This window comes from Malaclemys terrapin, chromosome 7 (genome assembly GCF_027887155.1).
Source record: "Malaclemys terrapin pileata isolate rMalTer1 chromosome 7, rMalTer1.hap1, whole genome shotgun sequence".
NCBI lineage: Eukaryota > Metazoa > Chordata > Testudines > Emydidae > Malaclemys > Malaclemys terrapin.
In genome coordinates this window covers 27,921,025-27,944,177 of record NC_071511.1, presented here as the reverse complement: position 1 = coordinate 27,944,177, position 23,153 = coordinate 27,921,025, and the positions used below count along the sequence as shown (strand labels likewise).

The 23,153-nt window shown below is 38.4% G+C and overlaps 1 protein-coding gene across 2 annotated transcripts in view; it reads left to right on the top strand.

Annotated features, from left to right (window-relative positions):
* CACNA1D (calcium voltage-gated channel subunit alpha1 D) overlaps positions 1-23,153 on the top strand; it is a 398,008-nt gene that overhangs the window by 244,781 nt on the left and 130,074 nt on the right. Inside the window, exons 9-12 of one of the 2 annotated variants that reach the window (XM_054033681.1) lie at positions 1,876-2,045; positions 8,456-8,530; positions 15,987-16,074; positions 16,889-16,915. In XM_054033681.1, the coding sequence (XP_053889656.1) occupies positions 1,876-2,045; positions 8,456-8,530; positions 15,987-16,074; positions 16,889-16,915 (360 nt within the window). The remainder of the gene's footprint in view (positions 1-1,875; positions 2,046-8,455; positions 8,531-15,986; positions 16,075-16,888; positions 16,916-23,153) is intronic. The other variant, XM_054033680.1, reaches the window with a different exon arrangement.

Here is a 23,153-nt window from a genome sequence, read left to right as displayed (position 1 = left end):
GTCCCACTTTCTGCCACCGGTTTGGGAGGGATTCCATCCACCCTGCCAAACTGGACATAAGTGCACTGCCCAAGAGTTGGCCCCTTCTCATAAGTCTGCAGTTTTCTTTCCAGAAAGTCACTAATTTTCTTAACTTTCAATAAATCTATCAACATAAATATCTAAATGAGTGTTCTATTAAAAATACAGAAGGCCAAATTCTTCTCTTACTTGCACTGGTTTAAAAATTGGCCAGTGTGGGATTATTGGGGGTGGGCATTTCTTTTGCAATGCTTGTTTGCTTGAGGTGTCTATTCTGTCTTTCCCTGTGCAATGTATTGATCACTATTAGATCTTTTAAACTGGATTAGAAGTGGAGCTGAAGTACAAATATCTGGTCTGCATACCTACATTTGATGTAAACCATTTTATTTAGTTTCTAATACCTAGCAGTTGTAATATTTTTGTAAACGATTGAATTAAAAATTCAATTAGTTGTTCCCCACGCTGTAATGTCATTTCATTAAAGTGAAACCCAAACGATGGGCATTTTCTTTGTAATAATCACCCATATAAATGTGGGCCAGCCTGATAGACACAATCTAGCCCATCTTATTTCAGAGGTATCTATATGAATACCTCTTTGTTAAGCTTCTTTTGTGCCCTGTCACAAACTGGCTGGAAATTTTCCAATAGAGTATGCTTTACTTTCCAAATAATGGGACCAATTCCTTCCCCTGGTAGAAGGGCAAAACTCCTATTGAATCCAATGGAAGAGTTGCCAGCCTATCTGTGGACAAAATTAGGTCCAATGATAGGTTTAAGATGAGGACCCTTCAGTCTTTTGCAAGAAGTCCTATAGTGACAGTACTATCACTTGTAACCTATTTGCAACCTATGGTTCTTTACACAAGTACCATATCTATTGGTACTTAAGCACCTTAGAAAATGTTTGAACACTCTAGCAAAGGAAGACCTGGAGCTCACAGCCATGATATTGCACAATGTGTCTCAAAAATCTGTGTGGACCATGTGTCAAAGTGCATGTTGCAAGAAAGTTGGAAGTCATTGTGGTAACACCCGGGTATAAGTAAGGGCAGAGTATGAGCCACACACCATTTGAAGATAATCTCGTGATAAGAAGTGGCACAAGGGATGAATGGAATCACAAAAGGCTGAACTAGATAGAATATATTTCCTAACAAATGGACAACCAGTCAAAAGGGCATAATCCTGATTTATGAGTAACAGGATTTGGGAGGCCTTCTCACAGAGAACAAAGGGGAAAAAGGATCAGAATCTTGAGCAACCTCTCTACTTGACCTAATGGAAAGTAAGACAATCTAAGGGAGATCCTTTGTCTGCGAAGCATAGTCAGGACATGTACTGACATAAATAGTTTTGGCAAAGCACCTAACTCAGAGTTAGCAGAGGTGAGGGCAAGTCTAAACCACCATCTTCTTTTTGTGTTGGAAGCAGCACTCTCTCAAAGTACCCTCAGTTCAGTTGGGGAGTACGTTGCTAAAACCGGGAGTATAAATTGTGGTGGAGCCGGACAGAATAATGTTTAAGTTTTTTAATTAGACTTAAATTTCACAACAGTTGAGGCTTCAAAGAGTGTAGAGGCCAAAATCATAGAAACTGTACTCTTTGGTAAATAGAATTCTTGATTTTTATAAACTGTATGTATTACCAGTTATGAAAAGTGTAGCTTGAAAGAAATTTGGCATGAACTTTTAGCACCACAGTCTTGCTTTGAACAAATCTTTCAAATCTTCTGTATAGTATCTTTAGTTCTTTTGCTGTGTCAAATCTAGTCTTCAATGTAGATTCCTTGTCAAAAATGCCATGCAGCCTTAAAATCAATATTTGTTCTGTTTTATCTGAATTCAATAGGGAATTTTCCAAGGAAAGAGAAAAAGCCAAAGCCCGAGGGGACTTTCAGAAGCTGCGTGAAAAGCAGCAGCTTGAAGAGGATCTGAAGGGATATTTAGATTGGATTACACAGGCAGAAGACATTGACCCTGAGAATGAGGAGGAGGGTGATGAAGAAGGCAAACGGAACAGTACGTATTCTTTACACTTTATACTCCCACTGAAAGACAATTGGACTGCTTGGAGAAAAGTTGAAATAAGGGAGAGGATATAGCATATCAAATATTACTATACTAATTTAGTGTTGTGTAAAAATTTGCAGTATCCACATCTTTATTAATATTCATTTACCTACTGCCATAACAAATGGACTGGAAACGTATCCCCAGATTTTGCCCTGCTTTACTCCTGTACAAACCGTGATCCACACTCTATTTTGATACCCACTATTAAGGTTTGAAAAGCATTGTTTTATAAAGGTTTTCTATTTTATTTTTGGTTTCTAAAATAATAGTGGCTATACAAATTGCATGCAACTCAATGACATTTCAAATCTAGACTCTTACTGGCATAGCCAAAAGGGATATATGATTGTCAGTGGCTGTGTGTATTAGAGTTAGAAGAAAATGGCTCAGAAAAGTACATTCTTAACTCCACATTCAAACCCCAAGAAACAGGAGACATTGAGGAAAAACCTAAAGATTAAATGTTTAAGCCTTCTATTGTGTTAAAAAAGATGGTTTCCACTAATTCTGTGAGGAAAGAAATTACACCTCAGACATCCCCTCTTGTCTAGCAGTTAAGGCTAGGTCTAGGCAGTGGGTTAACGTACAGCAAGCCAGGGTGTGACTCCACAGTGCACCAATTTGCCGTGTAGTAATTTGCCATGTAGAGAAGCCCTAAGCATGGTATATGAAGATATCTTTATGAGGAGTGTTTACATGAGGTGAAATACTTGAAATCTTTGTGGACTTTTAGTCAACATTAAAAAACGGTCACTGTTGCTTTCTTTATATAGTTCACCTATTATAGAGTACTGTAATAATGACAATGGTAACAATAAATGTTTTAACACCTTCAGATTTATATCATGAAAGTCCTCAAATGCTTCTACACCAAAAAGTCTTAGCAGAAATGTCTACAATGAAGAGGTTAATTTTATGACTTTGCAACAATTGTACATGGTTTGTAGTTGTCAGCTAAAGTCTGTGTAACTCAGAAATTTCAAATATACCTCTAATGGAAAGGTTTTTATACTTTCTACTTTATTTGAAAAGTAGTGATTAAAGTTTTAATATGAAATGTATGATGCTGTAGATGAGTGACCATGTGGAATTAAAACATTTCTGTTGTGGGGTTTCTTAACGAAATGAGGTTACCCATAAGATTGGAGGTTGAGGGCCAGATTTTGACACCCTTATTTATGTTGAGTACTCCTCAGATAGTTCTACTGGAACCAGTGGGAGCTATTTACCCAGCAAGATACTATTCAGTATAATTAGAGATATCAGAATCTGGCAAGGAGTGATTTGTCATGGACAGAAACTCGGAACAGTATTCCTTATTACATTAATACATATTCATTGTTATTGATATTGCTAGTATAGTATTGTTATTTAATTATAAGAAACTGCATTCTTTTAAACATATTTGTTACCATATGTTTAAAATATTTCAATAATGTCTTAGCTTTTGAACATCAATGTAATACTTCATTGATTTGCAAATCAGCGTTGTAGCTAGAAATGATTTCCAGGCATAATGTTTGTCAAAACTGGTAAATATTGTGTGGTTTGTTCCTGAAATTTATTGAAATCATTTTTTTGGTTTTGGAACTAATTGTCACATAAAAATAATATTTAGGCTAACTCCTGTCCCCAGAGTTCCAGATTCCAGAAGATTAGACTTTTGGTTCACAGTGCCAATAAAGTCTGAACCCATGTTACTGTCTTAGAGGAAACAGAGTTTTATCCTTGATACTGTGGGAGAGTGGGAGGCAAGCTTGGGCTGGTGTTGTTACCTAAAAGGGGTAATGTATATGTATAAAAGACACCCCATGCAGAGTTTTTATCCTTGAAAGGCAGAAGAGGCAGAGACAGTCTGGAGTTCACTAAGCATTGCTATTGCTATTGATCTTATGTGGAAAGCACTCATATACTGGCGTAATGGGTGTCAGTATAAAAGACTAAGATAAATAAAAGAAATTTGTATGTTTTAGAGAGTACAGTCTGTGTCCACATGGTGGTTGTGATGGTTCGGTCACAGAGACCCCGTTGGGACTGTCACCTGATGTGCTGAGACTACCCCGAGGCCATTTTCTCTGCCAGTTTGGGCCTCCAGAACCCTGTCTTGTTGAGTCAGACACGCAAGCCTGCTGCAACACAGGCCCAGAGTCTGAACCACACCCCCAAAGCTGCAGACTTAACTGAAAACAGCTTACGAAGTGCTCCTGTCTTCAGCACCCAGACACCCAGCTCCCAATGGGGTCTGAACCCTAAATAAATCCATTTTACTCTGTATAAAGCTTATACAGGGTAAACTCATAAATTGTCCGCCCTCTATAACATTGATAAAGAGATATGCACAGCTGTTTGCTCCCCCAGGTACTAATCACTTACTCTGGGTTCAATAATAAACAAAAGTGATTTTATTAAGACTAAAAAGTAGGATTTAAGTGGTTCCAAGTAATAACAGAACAAAGTAAGTTACCAAGTAAAATAAAGCCAAAACACGCAAGTCTAAGCCTAATACATTAAGAAACTGAATACAGGTAAATCTCACCCTCAGAGATGTTTCAATAAGCTTCTTTCACAGACTAGACTCCTTCTTAGTCTGGGCCCAATCCTTTCCCCTGGTACAGTTCTTGTTAGTTCCAGCAGGCATCTTAGATGAAAAGCAGGGGATTCCACATGACTGGGATCCCTTTCTTCTATTCCACCCCCTTTTACAGCTTTGGCACAAGGCGGGAATCCTTTGTCTCTCTCTGGGTTCCCCCCCTCCATCTAAATGGGAAAGCACTGGATTAAAGATGGATTCCAGTATCATGTGACATGTTCACATGTCCTGTGAGACTTCATTACCCAGCACGTATACAGGAAGGCTTACAAGTAAACAGAGCCATCTACAACCAATTGTCCTAGTTAATGGGAGCCATCAAGATTCCAAACCACTATTAATTGCCCACACTTTGCATAATTACAGTAGAACCTCAGAGTTATATTTCATATTCCTACTTTCAGATACAAGAATGATACATTCATACAAATAGGATGATGACACTCAGTAGATTATAAGCTTTTAATGATACCTTACAAGAGACCTTTTGCATAAAGTATATTCCAGTTACATCGTATCCACCCTTACAAACATATTTTTATAAAAATATGGAGTGCAATGTCACAGTGGTCACTGAACAAAACCTGAGAAAACAGACCTTGTGCATGGGACTTATACAAGGTCACAATCTTCTTGCCCAACTCAATGGCAGATTGCTGTACATCCATGCAGCCACTAATGGGGTTGTTGGCCAGGAGACCCATGACATTTGCAGATGTAGTGGCCAGATCCCATCCCTTTGGCAGCCTGCCCTAATCTCAGACCTATACTTGCACTGCCCTAAAGAGACCTGCCCCAGAGCAGTGCTCAGTGGCTTGCAACAGGCTGTGGAGATCTGGGAATGGCTTTTCTGTGGGTTAGGTTCCCCCATACAGCAGAACCATGTCTTTACTTAGCTGTGGAAAGAATGGGGCAGCCTTTGTCTGTACATTGTTAATGATTATGTTATTTTAGGTTATGTTAATTGTCAGAAGATACTTTCAGGGCAGGGAATTTGCAGGAGAAAGTAATTAAAACACATTTTTGGGAAAAACCTTGACATGGATGTTCAGACCATGGGCAGCCTTGCAGGGGCAAGGACAGTTATTTATCCTATGTCAAAACTAAACTGATAACATGAGAAATATATGAGGAATGACAGAGGAGAGTCATTTCAACCAATACAATACAACTCTGCTGCTGAGCACTTAGCAGGTTACATTTTCAAAGCCCTGTACTAACTAACTAATCACCACAGCACTCTCATTATTCCTATTAACTTCAGTGAGAGTTCTTTGAAAATCTGGACCCTAATGCATTTATCAGAACTCCATTGGTGCTGCATTGTCTTTGAACTGTTAATGTCTCCTTTGAATGCCGTCAGCTTTTAGACACTGAGGGACAGAGCTTCAGTTCCTCCTCGGGCTGTTTTGTACTGTTCCAGCAGCGGAAAGCAGCCAGATAGCTGGCAGATCTGGCAAGCTGGAGATTCCCCAAGCTGTAGTGGGACTTTGCAGCCAGATGTTATTTAGAGGAACCCCCAAATTGCCCTTCAACAGCCCTAGAAGTCAGGGAGTGGCTTAAAGCCACTTTTTTCCCCTCCTGTTTCTTCAGCTGTTCCTAGTGGAGCTCTAGCACCACCAAAGATCTTTCCCCTAGTATCTGCAAAGTAAATAAATAAGTCCATGTATTTTAGCTACTAGCTGAGCTTGTTTGGAAGATTCTAGACAGTGGGTACAATTTTCAAAAACTCTTAAGTGACTTAGGTGCCTACACAGTTTTTGTATAATTTTAACTCTATCAGTTTAAAAATCTGCCAGTGTTTAGGTGCCGATTATAGCTAAATCAGTACAAAACTTGTGTTGACAAGCCTTAAGTCCCAGTTTCAAAAGTGACGTAGGCACGTAGGAGCCTATATCTCAATGAAAGTCAATGGGACCTAGGGTCCTTATTGCTAAATGTGTGTTTGTTAATAGCACTAAAACTCCTAAGTCACTTAGGCACTTTTGCAAATTGTACCCATACTTTCCCCCTACTTTCACCTTGGCCTGCAGGGATGCCACCTGCTTTGATCTCAAGCAGAAAAAAATGAACAAAATGAACAAAAATTAGGGTGATGAAAACACCAATGGGCTAGATCCTCACGTGCAGCTGAGATATGGGTGATCCTCCTGTGGGCAGAAACACAGGCTTTAAGTCTATTTCACCCTATGGAACAAACAAAGCACATGTAAGCATCTGAGAAGGTCTCTGGTTGTAGTTGTGCCCTTCAGGATACTAAGTGAAAATGAGTTTTGATTTGACTGAGTCATAAAGGTTTTATAATGTGCTGTGCAAAAGTGCACTGGTTTTTGTTATACAATAAACTAATGATTTGCCAGTGTCGTATTGGCACTAAGCAGGCCCACTTATGTACGCTGAATGGAAATTTCCACTGAATAGGCAATCTCTTAGCCTATTGGTGCAAATGTGTTTTAAAAAGTAGAACCGAATATAATTTTGTGCATGATCTGTGGCAATGTGTGAAGAAGGAGTAAGGCTGCAAAGTGGCCTCACTTCCTTCCATTTGACACTCAAAGGTTATCTGAAGGTGCTCTGCTGCATTTCAGATTACATGTGGAGGTGTGCATAAAAGGAGGCAAGATCTCTATGTAGATATTCAGCAGATACCTTCCGTGAAGGAAGGAGCCCTCTTGTCTGCATTATGAAGCTGAATTTCTGGTTTGGGAGCTTAGTGAAGTTTAAATGACAAGCACCAGAATAATGAGCTTCCAGGAAAGGTCTGTAAAGACTTGCGAGATAAATGTGGTCACCTTCCAAATATACTCCTACAAATTACTAATTTCCGGAAAGGATTCTTTAGCATAAAGTGTAGACCTGCTAGCTCCATTCATGCCCCTTTTCCACGTGGAACGTTCATGATCACAGACGTGTGTCTGATCTCTGCACATTCAGAAATAAGGGACTCAGTCCTGCAATCACTGCAAAATTAAACTGGATAAAATACTCAAAAGTGCTTGAGTCACTTAGGAGCCTAAATCAATGGGGGTTAGGCTAAGTGACCTACGTACTTTTAAAGTGGGATTTAGATTCCTAAGTCAGTTCATCATTTTTGAAATTTTAACCTATGCCTCTGTCTTCTGTAACTTAAACATTTTATATCAGTGATTCTCAAACTTTTGTACTGGTGACCCCTTTCAAATAGCAAGCCTCTGAATGCAACCCCCCCCCTTATAAATTAAAAATATGTTTTTATATATTTAACACTATTATAAATGTTGGAGGCAAAGCAGGGTTTGGGGTGGAGGCTGACAGTTCACCTCCCCCCCCCCCCATGTAATAACCTCACAACCCCCTGAGCAGTCCTGACCCCCCAGTTTGAGAACCCCTGTTTTATATGATACCCTTGTAATTCTGTAAAATTTTTTCTGTTAACCAGTGAGTGTTAGGTACTGTTGAATAATAGCACACATTCTAACTATTAAGATGAAAAATAAATTGCTAAGATACTTCATAAACTGTTATTTTAATTATGCACCAAATCCCCGTTCCTTCAAATTCAGTGAAACAACTCCCATTGACTCCAAAGGGGCAAGGATTTGGCCCAAAATGCAGAAATCAGTGTAAGTGGTGAAAGATTTTAGATGAGTTGTGCGGCTGGTAATTTCATTCTGTGTTTTGTCTGACATTTCTTGTATTGTATATGTGGACACATTTTTATTTTTTTGCATTGCAACTGCTGCCATCTACTGCGTAAATGATGGGATTACATATACTTAACACGAAGGGGTTACATTGGATGACTTAATGGAAAAGAAGAAAGGCAGATTTAGCTGCTTTAGCAGTTCTTCCAATAAACATGGTAAAATGTGTTCTGTTTTGAAGTTGAGCATTCTTTTGTGCAAATGATGCATTTTATATGTTGGTTCTTGAAAACATATATGCCTTTTTAAAAATATAGAAATAAACAGCTTTTGCATGCAGACATGCATCATGCATGTAAATGATCTGCTATTTCAAATGCATGCTTCAAACAGATTGCTGTTTGCAGTGCTTTAACTTTCTAAAGGCTCATTTTTATCCATTTAGATTTCCACTGAAGTGTGCCTTTGTTTGAGAGTGTTTTAGTTTAAGCGTAGGCTTACCTTTTCAAAAGGCAAGTGAGCCAGATAGAAAAGCATCTCTTAAATTCAAATATGAAAAAACCTACCAAAGCATTTCAGAAGCTGTATAATTGATTATAGTGTAAGTTTAGAACAGCATGTTTTAGAACTGTCTATTGCTTCGATTGTTGTGTCCCCCCCACAATGAATGCAAAATGTAACAAACTAAATACAATGTTCTTATGCTGTGTACTTTTTTCCTTTCGTCTTCTTAATTTTTTTTCCTATGGAAAGACTTTTAAAATGTAGTTGATAATTTCCCGTCTACATCCTTTAAATAATGGCAAACATAGCAACTTGTCAAAATCACAATGATAGCAATTAGGAAGATCTAGTTCTAGTTTAAAATCCTGCGTACAACAGAATTATCAGCGCAATGGCTTACTTGTTGTGGTGAGGCAGTGACTTTTGTTAAATAGCAGCTAAGATTTGGAGTGCATTTGACAAATCTGACCCAGTTATTTATGATATGAAAAATATCAATCCAAACAGAAATTTGTAAATTGAGAGGATACAGGAAATGCACTTTAAGGAAAATACTAGAAAAAATAAACAAAATGTAAAATTCAAGTAAATTATTTTGATATTAGATTATATCCTATAAGTAAGTATATCTGCTAATTGAACAAAATATCTGTAAAACATTTCAGGAAAATCCTTACTAGATATTTTAAATGGTCTTGTTGATTCAATTTGAAATTATTTGTACTGCTTGAACTATTCAATCTACTTTTCTAGCGGCTTGGATAACTTTTACGAGCTGGAATACCTTTTTAAAACATGCTAAAAGATGGCAGTAGTTTTTCATATATACTGGAAGTGAACCAGCTAAACCATTGAGACCATTCATGTGTAAGAGAGGACTGTAGGATTGGGGCCTTTGACTTTGAGAGTTGGATTTTCAAAAACAGTCAGCATTGGCCTAACTCTGCTCCTGTGTATGTCAATGAGAATTTTTCTATTGACTTCAATGGGATCACAGTTAGGCTCCTACTGTGCACTTAAAAATCCCACCCTAAACCATTCTCTTCCAGCCATATGTATTTTTTCATGAACCTCCACCTCCATGGAAAGATTGCAGAAGGACTGCAAGATTAGGCCCTCTTTCCTCAGCTAGTTCCAGATAAATCATGTTCTCCATCTGTTTTATTGAGTATACCAGGTTCCCAAGACCCATGCAGTAATCCCTTAGATCTCAAGTAATCTGTGGAGGGCTAGTTCATTTGGTACATCTGCATGGAGAGCGGACGCATTTATACTATTACTATTCGGAGCCAGGCTACCAAAGCCTCCCCACCTGCACCAGACCTTCAGTGGGGTTGCCAGCGGAAAGTGAGAACCAATCGGAACGAATATTGACAGGATCAACATTAAGGGCTTGTCTACATGCTGCATTAGTCTGCACTAAAGGGTATAAATTCTAATGTGCACTAGCGTGTTGCACACAAACTGGCCTGTGTGGACCCTGCTGGCATGCACTAAAAATTCCTGCATGTGTGTTAATGTAGTTCTATTTGAAACAGGATTACATTAAAGCACAGCAGGAAACTTTTAGTCCATGCCAGTTTGTGTGCAAAACACTAGTGCACACTAAAATTTATACCCCTTTAGTGCACATAAGTCCTAACTCTGTAGGGGATAAACAAGTCCCATAGCTATGGTGTGGCACAGAGCAGCTCCCTCCCAGTAAGGATCTCTTAAGCGCAAACACTGAGTGGCTTCAATGTCAGCGAGTATAGTGCCCCAATTCATTTTCTACATACCTTCCAATTTCTGCAACAAATGAGGCAGCGATTCGGTGTTTAAAAATATTATGTAATTTTATAATTAAAGACTGTATCATAATGTATACTAGCTGGGAGGCCAGATTAAGGTTGCACAGGCAACCTTAATTCTGGCATTTCCTAACTTTAGAGTGTTTGATTTTGCAACTATAATAATGTTCTTTTAATGTGCTTTATTGTTTGCAATTTCCTAGGTTTAAAAAAAAAAGCAAACTGAAAAAAAACTCAGAAATTCCATCATGTGTGATTTGAACACCAGTTCTACTCAGTTCTTTGGATTAGGAGATGTGTGTGTTTATTAAAGATCTCCTGTAGAAATGACCTGAATTACAATTTAAGGATACCTGGGAAATTTTCAATGATAAACTGTTTAACTTGCCCCTTCATCAGCTGGTCAGTCTTTAAAATGCCAACCTTTAGAAAGTTCATGTACTTCCCAGACGTAGGCGGGTAAACAAATAGATATGTTTCTGTTAAACAAATAAGCTTGGCTTAAAAAACTTCTGCAGTGTATTTTTAGAAAATCACAGAAATAGCAACTTGTCCAAGTCACAATGATATTAATAAGGGATATATAGTTGCAAATCCCACGTATAACAGAATTATTGGAGCAACCAGCTTTACGGTGGAAAGGCACAATCATTTTAGTTGAATAACAGCTAAGAGTCTGGCAAAAGCTGATATATTTGACCTAAATACTGTATGCTTTGGAAAATATCAAATGTTGCATGCGGTGTTTATATTGCTTAAAACAATCACATTACATTTGAAATTGATTCATATAATTTGAATGACGGTGTTATTGTCTAGTGCTCTAGACGAACTTTCCAGGGGAGCACCAAAAAAAGGGAGCAAATCTTAATAAAGAAGATAATCCCTGGGTATTTCTGTGCATTCATATTTTCTAGGGAGGAAAAACATGTCTCTCGCTTAGCACACCTGAACTCTAACAGAAGGCCAGTCTCATTAAGCTCATAAGGTTTTCCACTGATTCATCCTATACACTGTTATTTCCCCCCATAAACTCCTTCTCCTTAAAAGGCTGTGGTCATATAACTCAGCCTGTTCAGTGCAGATGCCAGTGCCAGTTTGGATGATCTAGGGTGGGTGTGCTCGTGCAGTGTTGCTACTGAGTTCCACTTGGGACTGAAAGACTTGTTATCACTCCTGAAGCTTGGTCTCTCTATACTGCCATTCATAGTACTACTACCAAGCCTCTCTGTTGGCTTATTATTAGAGTTTAATACATGTTAGGTTTCTAATGTCCCCTATATTGTCTATTATTCTATCATTGCTCCCCACACTTTTTCCCAACAGTACACCTACAATATCACAAATTGAAACAGGATTGATTAGATTCATAGATTCATAGATTCTAGGACTGGAAGGGACCTCGAGAGGTCATCGAGTCCAGTCCCCTGCCCGCATTAGGACCCTGTTAGAAACAGGGTGAAATCCTGGCCTCATTGTAGTCAATGGCAAAACTCCTAATGACTTCAACAGGGCCTAGGATTTTACCTAGAACCTTTATTTTTCTTAAAGCAGCTAAATTCAGGAAAAGTGGGGTGAAATTTCTGACTGTGTATTGACCGGTAATAGAATCTCGCTAGGATTGAACTCTAGGCTTATCTTAAAATTATATTATTTTTATGTTTTTCCCTGTTTTATAAACAATCTGATATTTATTTAAAATAAATAAATACACCCTATCAGTGAGTGACACTTTATAAGAAACAGGATAGTAGCAGAAAGCTTCCATTTCGTGTTTTCTAACTGGAGGACAATCAATAGATCTGTGCTACAAGACCTGAGCTTCCCATTTTTGTCGGATGTATGGATACTACAGCCTGGAAACAGTGGGCCTAATTCCCCTTCTGCTTGACGTCTGTTTTATACCATTGGAGCTCCACTGATCTCACTGGAGTCATTCCTGATTTGCACTGGTGTATGTGAGAGGGAAATAAGGTAGTGCTGAAGTATGCATTTATTTCTATGAATTGAGTCCTGATCTCACTGATTACTCAAGTGAATAAGAATTGCAAGATCAGGCACTTGGTAAAGCTCCATCCTCTCCCCCCCATCTACAAAGAAGCCATTTCCAGTTTTGGCAAGTAAAAAGGCTGCAGAACTCCAACAGAAGACAGAGGGTCATATTCTGCTCTGTTACACCAGTGTAAATACAGAATAACTCCACTGGCACATCTGAGAGGAAACTTTGTCCCAGGAAGCCTATCTTCCTCCCATTGAAATAAGGTGCATAATTCTTATTGATGTCAATTGTGCGGGATCAGGCTTAACATTATTCATAAAAGAGTTGTGGGAGGGAAGTGGAAGGGGTTCTGAGCAAATGTGAAGAAAAATGTATCCATGCAAAAATTCTCAGAAGAATTGTGAACAGGGAAATTGTCTAAGAAAAGGAGAATTAATGTATCCTCTGAATTGGGTAGTTTAAATATAACTGCTTATTCTACTACACAGAAGAAAAAAAATCCAGCAACCCACTAGTCACCATAGCAACTATCACAACCCCTAGTACAGTAGAGTACTTCTGCTTTTCCAGTATCTTAAAGAAACACAGGTACAATTATATGGTGACATTTAGGCCTTGATGCACATTGAAAGCATTCTTATTCAGGAACCGCATGTAAACAACTGATTTAGTGCTGTGCTGAACAGGAATGGACTTAAATATATACTTAAGTGCTTTCTTGAACTGGGGCCTGAGGGCACTTGATGTCTTAATTTTTTTTTTAAAAAAAGCACTGATAATTATAATAAACTAATATTTTCCCAGTTTAAAATACTTTCTGTATCTTACACAATAATTCATCTTAACGTAATTTTAAACATAGTGGTTTTTTATTTCCCCTCCCTTATTTTAACATGAAGAGATTATTATAACGGACAGAAATAAAATAAAATATTGCTCTTGGGAGTAATATGAATAGTTCAAAACAAAGTTGTTTGGATGGTATACAGAGCTCATCTTTTGTGCGTTTATAGTTTGAAGTTGATCTTCATAAATGACAAGCTTTTTCAACAAATGACTATACGTATGTCTGTGCTCAGCTACACCAAACCCCTATATTAATTCATCAGTGGAAGTCCTGAGGTTTACTTTTTCATTCATACAATAACCCAAGCTGTGTGTTAAAGATTCAGACTTCTTTCCAAAATATTTTAATGTTTCATTACCCTTTATATGGAAAGTTTGGTGGTTTTCCAGTTGTTCAAAACAACTGAAGTTTTGTTTCATGTTTAGTTCAATAATACCAATTTATGTTATAAAAGATAAACTATATTTTTTCTTCTTTTGCAATGCTAAAATGTTGATTTTTCTGCTTGCAAAATCATATGGCATAATATTTCAGGACTTACGAGAGGAAGAAAACTTGGCAACTCTTTAAACTGTAGACATGAGACAGCATCCTAAGTAGGAAATCGTGACTGCCAATGACTTATTGTTGAACATTAAAATAATCCCTTTTGAACTCTTTTGCAACTTTAACTATAATTTTCATACAAGACTTACGGTATTAATTGTTGATTTTTTAAATGTTTTGTCTCATTTATATAGAAAAACATTATATAGTAAATTATGCACATCTGCCAACTAGGCACATGAGTGATTTAAGTTCAGTATAAAGAAGCTGCTTATATTATGTTAAAAGAACTATCTTAAACAAAGGAACCATGTGAAACAAAAATCTATCTTGCAGTGTTTAATGACTGGACTGTCTTCTATTGTTTGAACAATTGCATGAGTATTTTAGATCTTGTTTCTTATCTTTGTAATGCAACACTGAGGAGGTGTGAAATTTCATGTAATGATGTATTTGTAGCACCAGATCCTCAGCTGTTGCAAACATTTGCTGAGAATCTGGCTAATGTAGAGTTGGCAGTCTCACCATCAAGTCCAGGAATGACTGGGTATGCAAACTGAACTACCCCTTGCCACCTAGAGGTGGTCTGTCTAGGTCAGGTTTGATGCAATTTGGCAGGTCAGTGTGGAGAAGCTTATAATGCCTGTTCTGTACCTGACTTGTGGAGAATAAATACTAGCTAACGCCAGAGTGGTGTAAAGAAGCCAAAGTGTAAATGGAAATGTGGCCCTTCAGTCTTCAGGACTATCATTCCAGCAACGGTAACAAAGACAAAAAATTCACAAAAAACAATGATATAAAAAAACTTTTTAGTTATCAGTTTGGTAAGAAAACCTTAGATACAGAAACAGCCTACAATGATCCCAGCAACAGTTGCTAAGATACTAAAAGCAAAAATCTAATTGGCCGTTGCCCTTGCTACTCCCCAGTGACTTCAATGCTACTTCTATCCTCACTCTTGTTTTCCTACTTACGATGACATCCCCATCTCATAAAGGGGCAAGAGTAAGCCTTTGTAGTCTGTGTGCTAAGGTTTTCCTTTCGTGTTGACAAGCACAGCCAAAGAAATAATGTTCAGTTCTGGAACTGCTGATAGTTATGCTCATTCCTGCTTCCTTAACTCCTTTTGCAGCATGTGGGTATCTCCTTATGCCTCTGTAGAATTGAGGATCAGTGAGTGTGACCAATATCAGCTGATTTTGTCTAACAAACCATTAACCACGGTTGCTAATTACTCAGTAGTGATTTCACCATATGTATAGTAAATCACTGGCATGTAACAAATTTTATAATCCCCTTTTATCATGGGCAATCCTCCTTATCCTTTGTATTACCCATTGCACCATTTCCAGTGCTCCTTCCTGTCTACTCTTGTCATATTTTCAGATATAATTACCTCCTAACTCCTCGCCTTCATGTTTTACTTTTTTAATTTGGAAAATAAAAATAGAGAGTGCTCAACTTTGACTGATTGATCAGAGTGTGATGGCTTCTCTTCTCTTCTGTTTGAAAGGACCTTTATTGCACTTATTGGAATTGCCAGGCATGTTAGCTGGGACTTAACTATTACCTTTCTTCTGGTATGGCTCTGAAAGAACCTCAAATATGATACTGAAACACATCACACAAAAGAGGTCTCACAAACTAGGTCAGGCATAGTCCTTTGTCCATACAGCATCTTCTGAGTGCAACGTCTCTTCACTGAACTCTGTCATACGTTTTCAATAGAAGTGTTAAATTGCTGAAACAACAGAAATATCCTCTTTTACATCCTAGAGTCCTGTGCATTAACCTTTGCCAACAAAAGGGGGGCTGGTAAAGAGTCTACTACACTGTGACTTCCTTCTGCTATTCTTTTCTGCCTTTTGAATAAAACTCTTAGTAAACCTAAACAAGTAGAGGTGTTCTTTTAATAAGATATAAAAGCAAATCACGTGTAACTGGCTGGCTTTGGCTGTAAATCTAACACTTATTTTATCTCCTGACAGCAAGCATGCCGACAAGTGAAACTGAATCTGTGAACACTGAGAATGTCAGCGGAGAAGGAGAGAGCCCAGCATGCTGTGGCAGTCTGTGGTGAGTACATACAGCTCCAATTAAGATGTCAAAGTGTTTCCAACATCCTAGGATTAAAAAGAGCCATTTTTTTCTCTTTTACCTTCTCAAACATATTTGCTTTGAAATACTCAAGCTTTGTGAGATGCTTTGGCTTTTAGTCATTCATGGTAAAATCTAACCACAATTTTATCTAAAATTCTGAAGTCAGGACAAATATAGATATATTTCATAAAGTAGCCATTTGAGCCTTACATTTAGAAAGATTATAGAGCTTTTAATTTTGCTGCTTCAAAAACACCAAGAAGAAAAGAAGAGACATAACCTAAGAAATGCAACAGAGACTAATGTCTTTTAATAATTGAAACATGATCTGGCGTATGCATATTTTACAAGTAGCTAAAATTGATAATTATTAGATTGCTATATGAATATAGCACTAACATAACGATTGTGATAATGACTTTCATTCACATAACATCATTCTTCCAGAAGGGTCCCAAAGCACATTGAAACAGCTATTTAAAATCCAGGATTTGTTTCTCTGCAAATACCTGTGCTTTATATATATTTTTTAGTCCCCAGAGGATAAGATTTAATTTCCTTTCTTTCTCATGTAAAATTCATGTTTGTAAAGAATATCAGAAAAACAATGGTAAACAGATGACAATAGTATTTCAGCATTCATGCAGCGTTATGTTGAGAAAACACTTTTATGCACAAACTTTGAGTAATTCCATTGTTTTGATTGCCAAGCACAGCATTGCGAGGAGAAGGGATTGTATAAATTATTGTTTCTGTATATTCTTAAAAATGTGTTTTCCTTTTCTTTTAGTCAAACTATCTCAAAATCCAAGTTCAGGTCAGTATTTTCCTCTCTTTTCCATCACTTTTTCCCTTGCGATGGTTTACACATCATGACTACGTGATTCTGTATTTTCTGTATTAGAATTTGATTGGATGAAAAATATTATTGACAGAGATTAAGGAATACAGTTGAAGAGGATTCATGAACATTCTTTCGAATAAAGTACCCCAATTTGTTTTGCTGGTATTTGCAACTCTTTTTTCACTTATTCTCAAACATTCGGGCAAGTGAGTTTTTATTCACAAGAATGCTCATGGAAAGCAAGTGCCATGAGTAAAAGCAAGAATATTTTTATCTTTTAATTTACCGTATATACTCATTCATGAGCCCATTTGTTTATAAGCTGACCCCCCAAAACAGATAGGTAAAAATAGCAAAAACTGTATGACCCTTTCATAAGCTGACCCTGTATTTCAGGGGTTTGAAAACTTTGGCTCCCGGCCTGTCAGGGTAAGCCGCTGGCGGGTTGGCACGTTTTGTTTACTTGGAGCGTCTGCAGGCATGGAGCCCCTCAGCTCCCTCCACTTCCTACAGCTCCCATTGGTGGGAATGGCGAACTGCGGCCACGGGGAGCTGAGGGGCTCCATGCCTGCAGATGCTGCTGGTAAACAAAACGACAATGTATTAGATATTCAATTCAATGATTCCATAGAGTTTAAAATCATCAAATTTTGGTGTAGACCTGTTTATAATCTGACCCCCGCTCTTTGATGCGTCACTTTTTTACCAAAAATATTCACCTTATGAACGAGTATATACAGTACATCATTTTTTTCATTTTCATAGAATAGTATTGAGAAATTACAAATAGCAAACAAATTTGCAAACAGAAAAGAGACTCCTTCTGTTTATAAAGGTCAGGTCACTCAATCATGGAACAAAAACAATGCCATCTGACTTAGGTGGCCAGTCATGTGGCACATATAACGAATCACGGATAGCAAATACTCATAACAACTAGGTTGCAAACAATCCATAGGCTAACTATTGTTCACAGACATTCATTGAACAATAGAGATAATTGAGAAGATTCTAACAAAGCAATTCTGGAAGCTGGATTCCTCCAATTTCCTTGTCCCTGGTAAAACTTATTTCATGCTTGGATCTGTAGCAAAAATTGCACTGACAACACTGATATATTGTGCTTTTAGCAGTTGACCTGGCTATTGTGTCTATGCTTATTCTACTAGATCTAGCAGCTGCTTTGTTACTGCTTATCACAACATCTTTCTGATGTGTCTGTTATCTCCCATAGGAGTGGGTGGGTGTTGCCTTTGAGTAGCCCTCTTCCTTTTTAAATGAGAGATCCCAAAAGGTAGTCGTAGATGGTGCTCTTCCACTTTGAAGGTCTTTTCACGTGAGATGTGGTACGGTTCCATCTTGTCACTCCTACAGTTCAATGTGTATGTGAGTTCACTGGTAGGTTAATTAAGAGAAGTTGATTTCAGTTTGCCAATGATCCCAAGTTCTGTGTTCCATTGCTTCTGACCCTGACGGTGCAATGGAACAAATGCATGAGATTGTGGCTTTTTTAAGAGTTAGGTGGTTGAGGATCAGTAAATAGACTGAAATAGCATTGATAGGTCGTGGAAAGCGACTGGAAGAGCTGGAGTGGATTATATCTCACCCCTGATCAAGGTCAGGTGTCGCCATTTGTTAAGCAGCTTTACAATTTGGAGTTTTGTTCAAAATAGGATTACTTATGCATAATGAACAGGTGGGCATGGCCTAGAGTGCTTTTTTATCTGCATTTCTGAGAAAATTGTGTCCATTTCTTTTGTACGCACACCTTGTTACACCTACCCATGCTTGTTTCATCTTGAGGGTAGATAACTGCAATGGACTGTACATGGGACTAAGCCATAAGACTGTTTGGAAGCTGAAACTAATGCAAAATCAAAGAGAAGAAAGCCAAGAGATTACTCTCTTCCTCCACCTTAGCAGCTTCTAAATCATGCCTGGCTGAAGTATTTTTGTTAATTTGTCTCCAGTTAATTCCACAAATCAATATCTGCTCCTGTGAAACCTATTTTAAATTACTCCTCAGAGGGGAACATCTGCTTCTGAGATGCCACCAGAGACTTAGTAACCATACACTCAAAACGGATTGATAACATGCCTCCTTTCTGAATTTGGCCCATTTGCATGACAGAAAATCTTAGAAGCACTATAGGAAAAGCAAGCCAACACTGTACTATGATCTACATCCATTCTAGTGAAAGAGAGCCATGAGCATCTATAAAAACACTATAAACACATCCTTTGAGGAGGGAAAGTTCCCACCAAACCTAAAGCTTGCCATAATCCAACCAGTATGTAAGGAACCACTAACTGATGCAACCAATCTCTCTACCACTGCCCATTCCCAAGAAAACTTACTAAGTAGATCACCAGTCAGTCTCCAGCTCTCCCTAGATTTTGCCAGTATCCCTGGATGCCTCCGAGACAGGCTTTAGGCTGAAACATGGAACAAAGTGAGTGCTCGTGGAGTTGAAGGATGATATCCTCTTGGCCACAGTCCAGGGCTGTACTTTCATACTTATATAGCTAGGCACAGCATTTGATATCGCCAACTATTGAATGTTGCTATCCCTCTTTAGAATTTCAGCAGGGGGTTTACTGGGATCACACTAAAAGGGCTTCAGATGTTCCAGAAAGTCATAATGGCCATCGACTCCTCTACCTCTAGCGCTCTTACTTGTGGAGTCCTATAGGGATCTATCTGCTCTTCCATCCTTTTCTCCTTCTACATGAACCTGCAGGGGAAGTTGTGAGACAGCATGGACTAAAGTGCCAGTCATACCCAACTCTACATTACCATCATATCAGATGCAGCTTGCACCAAGGTCCTGGCTGCATTCAACAGCTGTTGAGAAGAGAAAGTGCTTTGAAGAACTGTTCACCTCTGCCCTTTTATCATTTGCAAACTAGCTGTTTTCCTAATCTCCTCACTGCTTCTGGATACCCAAATAACTATGACTGCAAAATTTCCTTTTTCTCATAAAAAAGTCAAGAAAAAAGACTGCACCCCATTCATGTATTTAGACCTAAAACCAGTAATCCACATATTTGTGATCTTCAGGCTTGACTACTGTAATTCTCTGTATTTAGGAATGGAATCACTGATCCCTAAAAAACTAAATTTAGCTCAAAATACAGCAGTCTGTCTGCTCAATAGCAGAGGCTACAAATGACACATTGCTCCCATGTTCAACTCTCCTTGGTTTCCTGGTAAGTACTGAGTCAAATTCAAGTTTTCGGTCATCATCTAGCTCCTCCATGAGACTAGCTTAAGTTTTCTCAGGGAACATCTTTCCCTGCATGATGGGTTGGTTGGTTCTGTGACGGGTTGGATCACAGAAAGCCCCTTAGGAGCTGCCACCTGATGTACCAAGACTACTCCTGCTCCTGTTTTCCCTGCCAGCTCAGGACTCCAGCATGCTGTCTTGCTGAGCCAGACACTCCTGTCTGCTCCAACACAGACCCAGGGTCTGAATCACTTGTCCCAAAGCTGCAAGTTTACCTGAAAACAGCTCACAGACGTGTGCTTGTCTTTGGCACTCAGATGCCCAACTCCCAATGGGGTCTAAACCCAGATAAATCCATTTTACCCTGCATAAAGCTTATGCAGGGCAAACTCATAAATTGTTCGCCCTCTATAACACTGATAAAGAGATAGCTGTTTGCTCCCCCAGGTATTAATACATACTCTGAGTAAATTACTAAATAAAAACTGATTTTATTAAATACAGACAGTAGGATTTAAGTGGTTCCAAGTAGTAACAGACAGAACAAAGTAAGCCACCAAGTAAAATAAAATAAAATGCGCAAATCTATGTCTAATCAAACTAAATACAGAAAGTTCCTCACCAGTTCCAGAATGCTCCCTTTTACAGGCTAATCTCCTTTTAGTCTGGATCCAGCAATCACTCACACTCCCTGTAGTTACTGTCCTTTGTTCTCGTTCCCTTCAAGTATCCTGGTGGGGAGGGGTGGAGAGGCTCCTTCCTTAGCCAGCTAAAGACCAAATGGAGGGGTCTCCCACGGGTTTAAATAAACTCTCTCTTGTGGGTGGAGACCCCCCTCCTCCCTCCTATGCAAAGTCCAGCTCCAAGATGGAGTTCTGGAGTCACCTGGGCAAGTCACATGTCCCTGCATGACTCAGTCTTTACAGGCCAAAGCCATTGTCCACGTGGTATCTTGCATGTCTCCAGGAAGACTTCTTATGTGGATTGGAGCATTCCAAGATGCATTGTTCCCCAAGTGTTTCCTGATCAGGTATTTAACCTGGTGAATTCCTTCCTAAAGAAGCTGACTAAATGCCTCACAAAGCTTACTTAGAAACCAAGCAAGTATACAGCCCATATTCTTAACCTCAAGTAGAAAATGATATATGTGTACAAATAGGATGAATAGATATAGTAGATCATAACCTTTACGGAGATATATTACATGGCACAGGCAGCACAAAACATATTCCAGTTATGTCGTACATACATTTATAAGCAACTCCCCCCATAAAGCCTTATGGGGTACACTGTCACAATGACCTCCCACAACAGCTGTGTTCTTTTGGAACAGTGGCACAAATAGTCTCAAGAATCATAAACTCAAGAGTTTTCTCAGCAACTGGCTCCCTAATCTGGAAGTCACTTCCAGAAGACATCAGGTTGACCAGACTTCATTGCCTTCAGATCAAAATGCAAAACTCACTTGTCCAACCTAGCCTAACCGTAATAAGACAAGAAAGAAAGGAAGCCAAAGAGAGGCAGCTCTTCATGTGCATCTTTTGGTAAATTCATAATGTGCTCAGACGCCGTGATAATGGGTGTAGTATAAAATCCTACCTAGATGTATAATGCAGCTGCCTACTTAGTAGGTGGATATTTATATCAAAACTATCTTACATTAATGTATCTATGACCTGCACTATCTGCCTACCAGCTTCCAGGTGGAATTTAAGGTTTGGGGGTTCCACTATAAAAGCCCTACATGGTTTGGAACCCAGTTTCTGGACAGACTCTCTCACTGTACAAAACTACCACAGTTGTAGTCAGTGGAAACACTTAAGCAGGAGTACTCATGTTTCGAATGGAAAGGAGCTTCTTGCAAGATGTTCTGTTGTGAAAGGCTGACAACTCTGGAATTTACTTCCCCAGCAGTTCAAAATACAGTAGCCTGAAATCTGTTGATCTTCAGGGCATGCTGAGAAGCACATCTTTTCTCTCTGACCTTCAGGGATGTGAGGTTTGAGGGGTGGAGGAATAGTTTGGAGGGGGGTTGTCATTAGTGGGTGTACTTGACTGTACTCTCACTGGCTTATTTGGACTGTTCGTTGGTTTATTTTATTATTTAGTACTATATTTTATGGATGGTAGGTTTTTAAGTTTCAGAACTGCCTACAGTCTTGGATACATGCACAAAATCTAAAGCCCACGTTTTCAGAAATGTTCTCGAATTATGGGCACCCAACTTTACACCCTTGTGACCTGACGCAGATGGTGGGCACCCAGAGCTCCCATGAATGAATACTGTGCATATGGTTTTAATTTTGCAAAATTTCATGTAATGCAGGATGTTGCTGATGCAAAACCATCTGGAAATGTAAAAAAAAAGGTTAATAATTTTGCACAACTTTATTAGCAAATCTGAGTAAATAGTCAAGTGTAGAGAAGCGTTATTATTGGTATCTATTAACCAAAATAAGACTCAAATTTTACAATCAGATCTATGCAATGCAGACACCTGCACTGACTTTAGAGCATCCACCTGTGTGGATTCAATTACAGGATTGGGGCCCAAGGACCATTTGAAAATAAATGACTAAAATAAAATTACCAACAAATTTGTCAATGTCACGACTTGTTCATAAATGTGAACAGAAAAAAAGCTAAATTATTTAGATGAGAATGAACGTAAAGAATAATTTGGCCAGCTGTGATACCTTATATTAACAATGAATGTCCCTTCTGATTTAAATACTTCTTCAGAATTGGCCCTACAGCTGTGACAAACATTTTGGGGAAAATGCCTTGATAATTTTAGAACAGCAATGTTACACTTTACAAATTTGTGCAAAATGGGGTTCATGTCAAATAAAAAAAATCCTTAAATTTAATTCTTCACTACAAAAATGTATCTTTATCAGACTATAACGTTTAAAATTTAAAATTTCAATGCTTCCCCTGAAAAATAGGAAGATCTTGAATGAAAATGATCTCAATTATTTTCA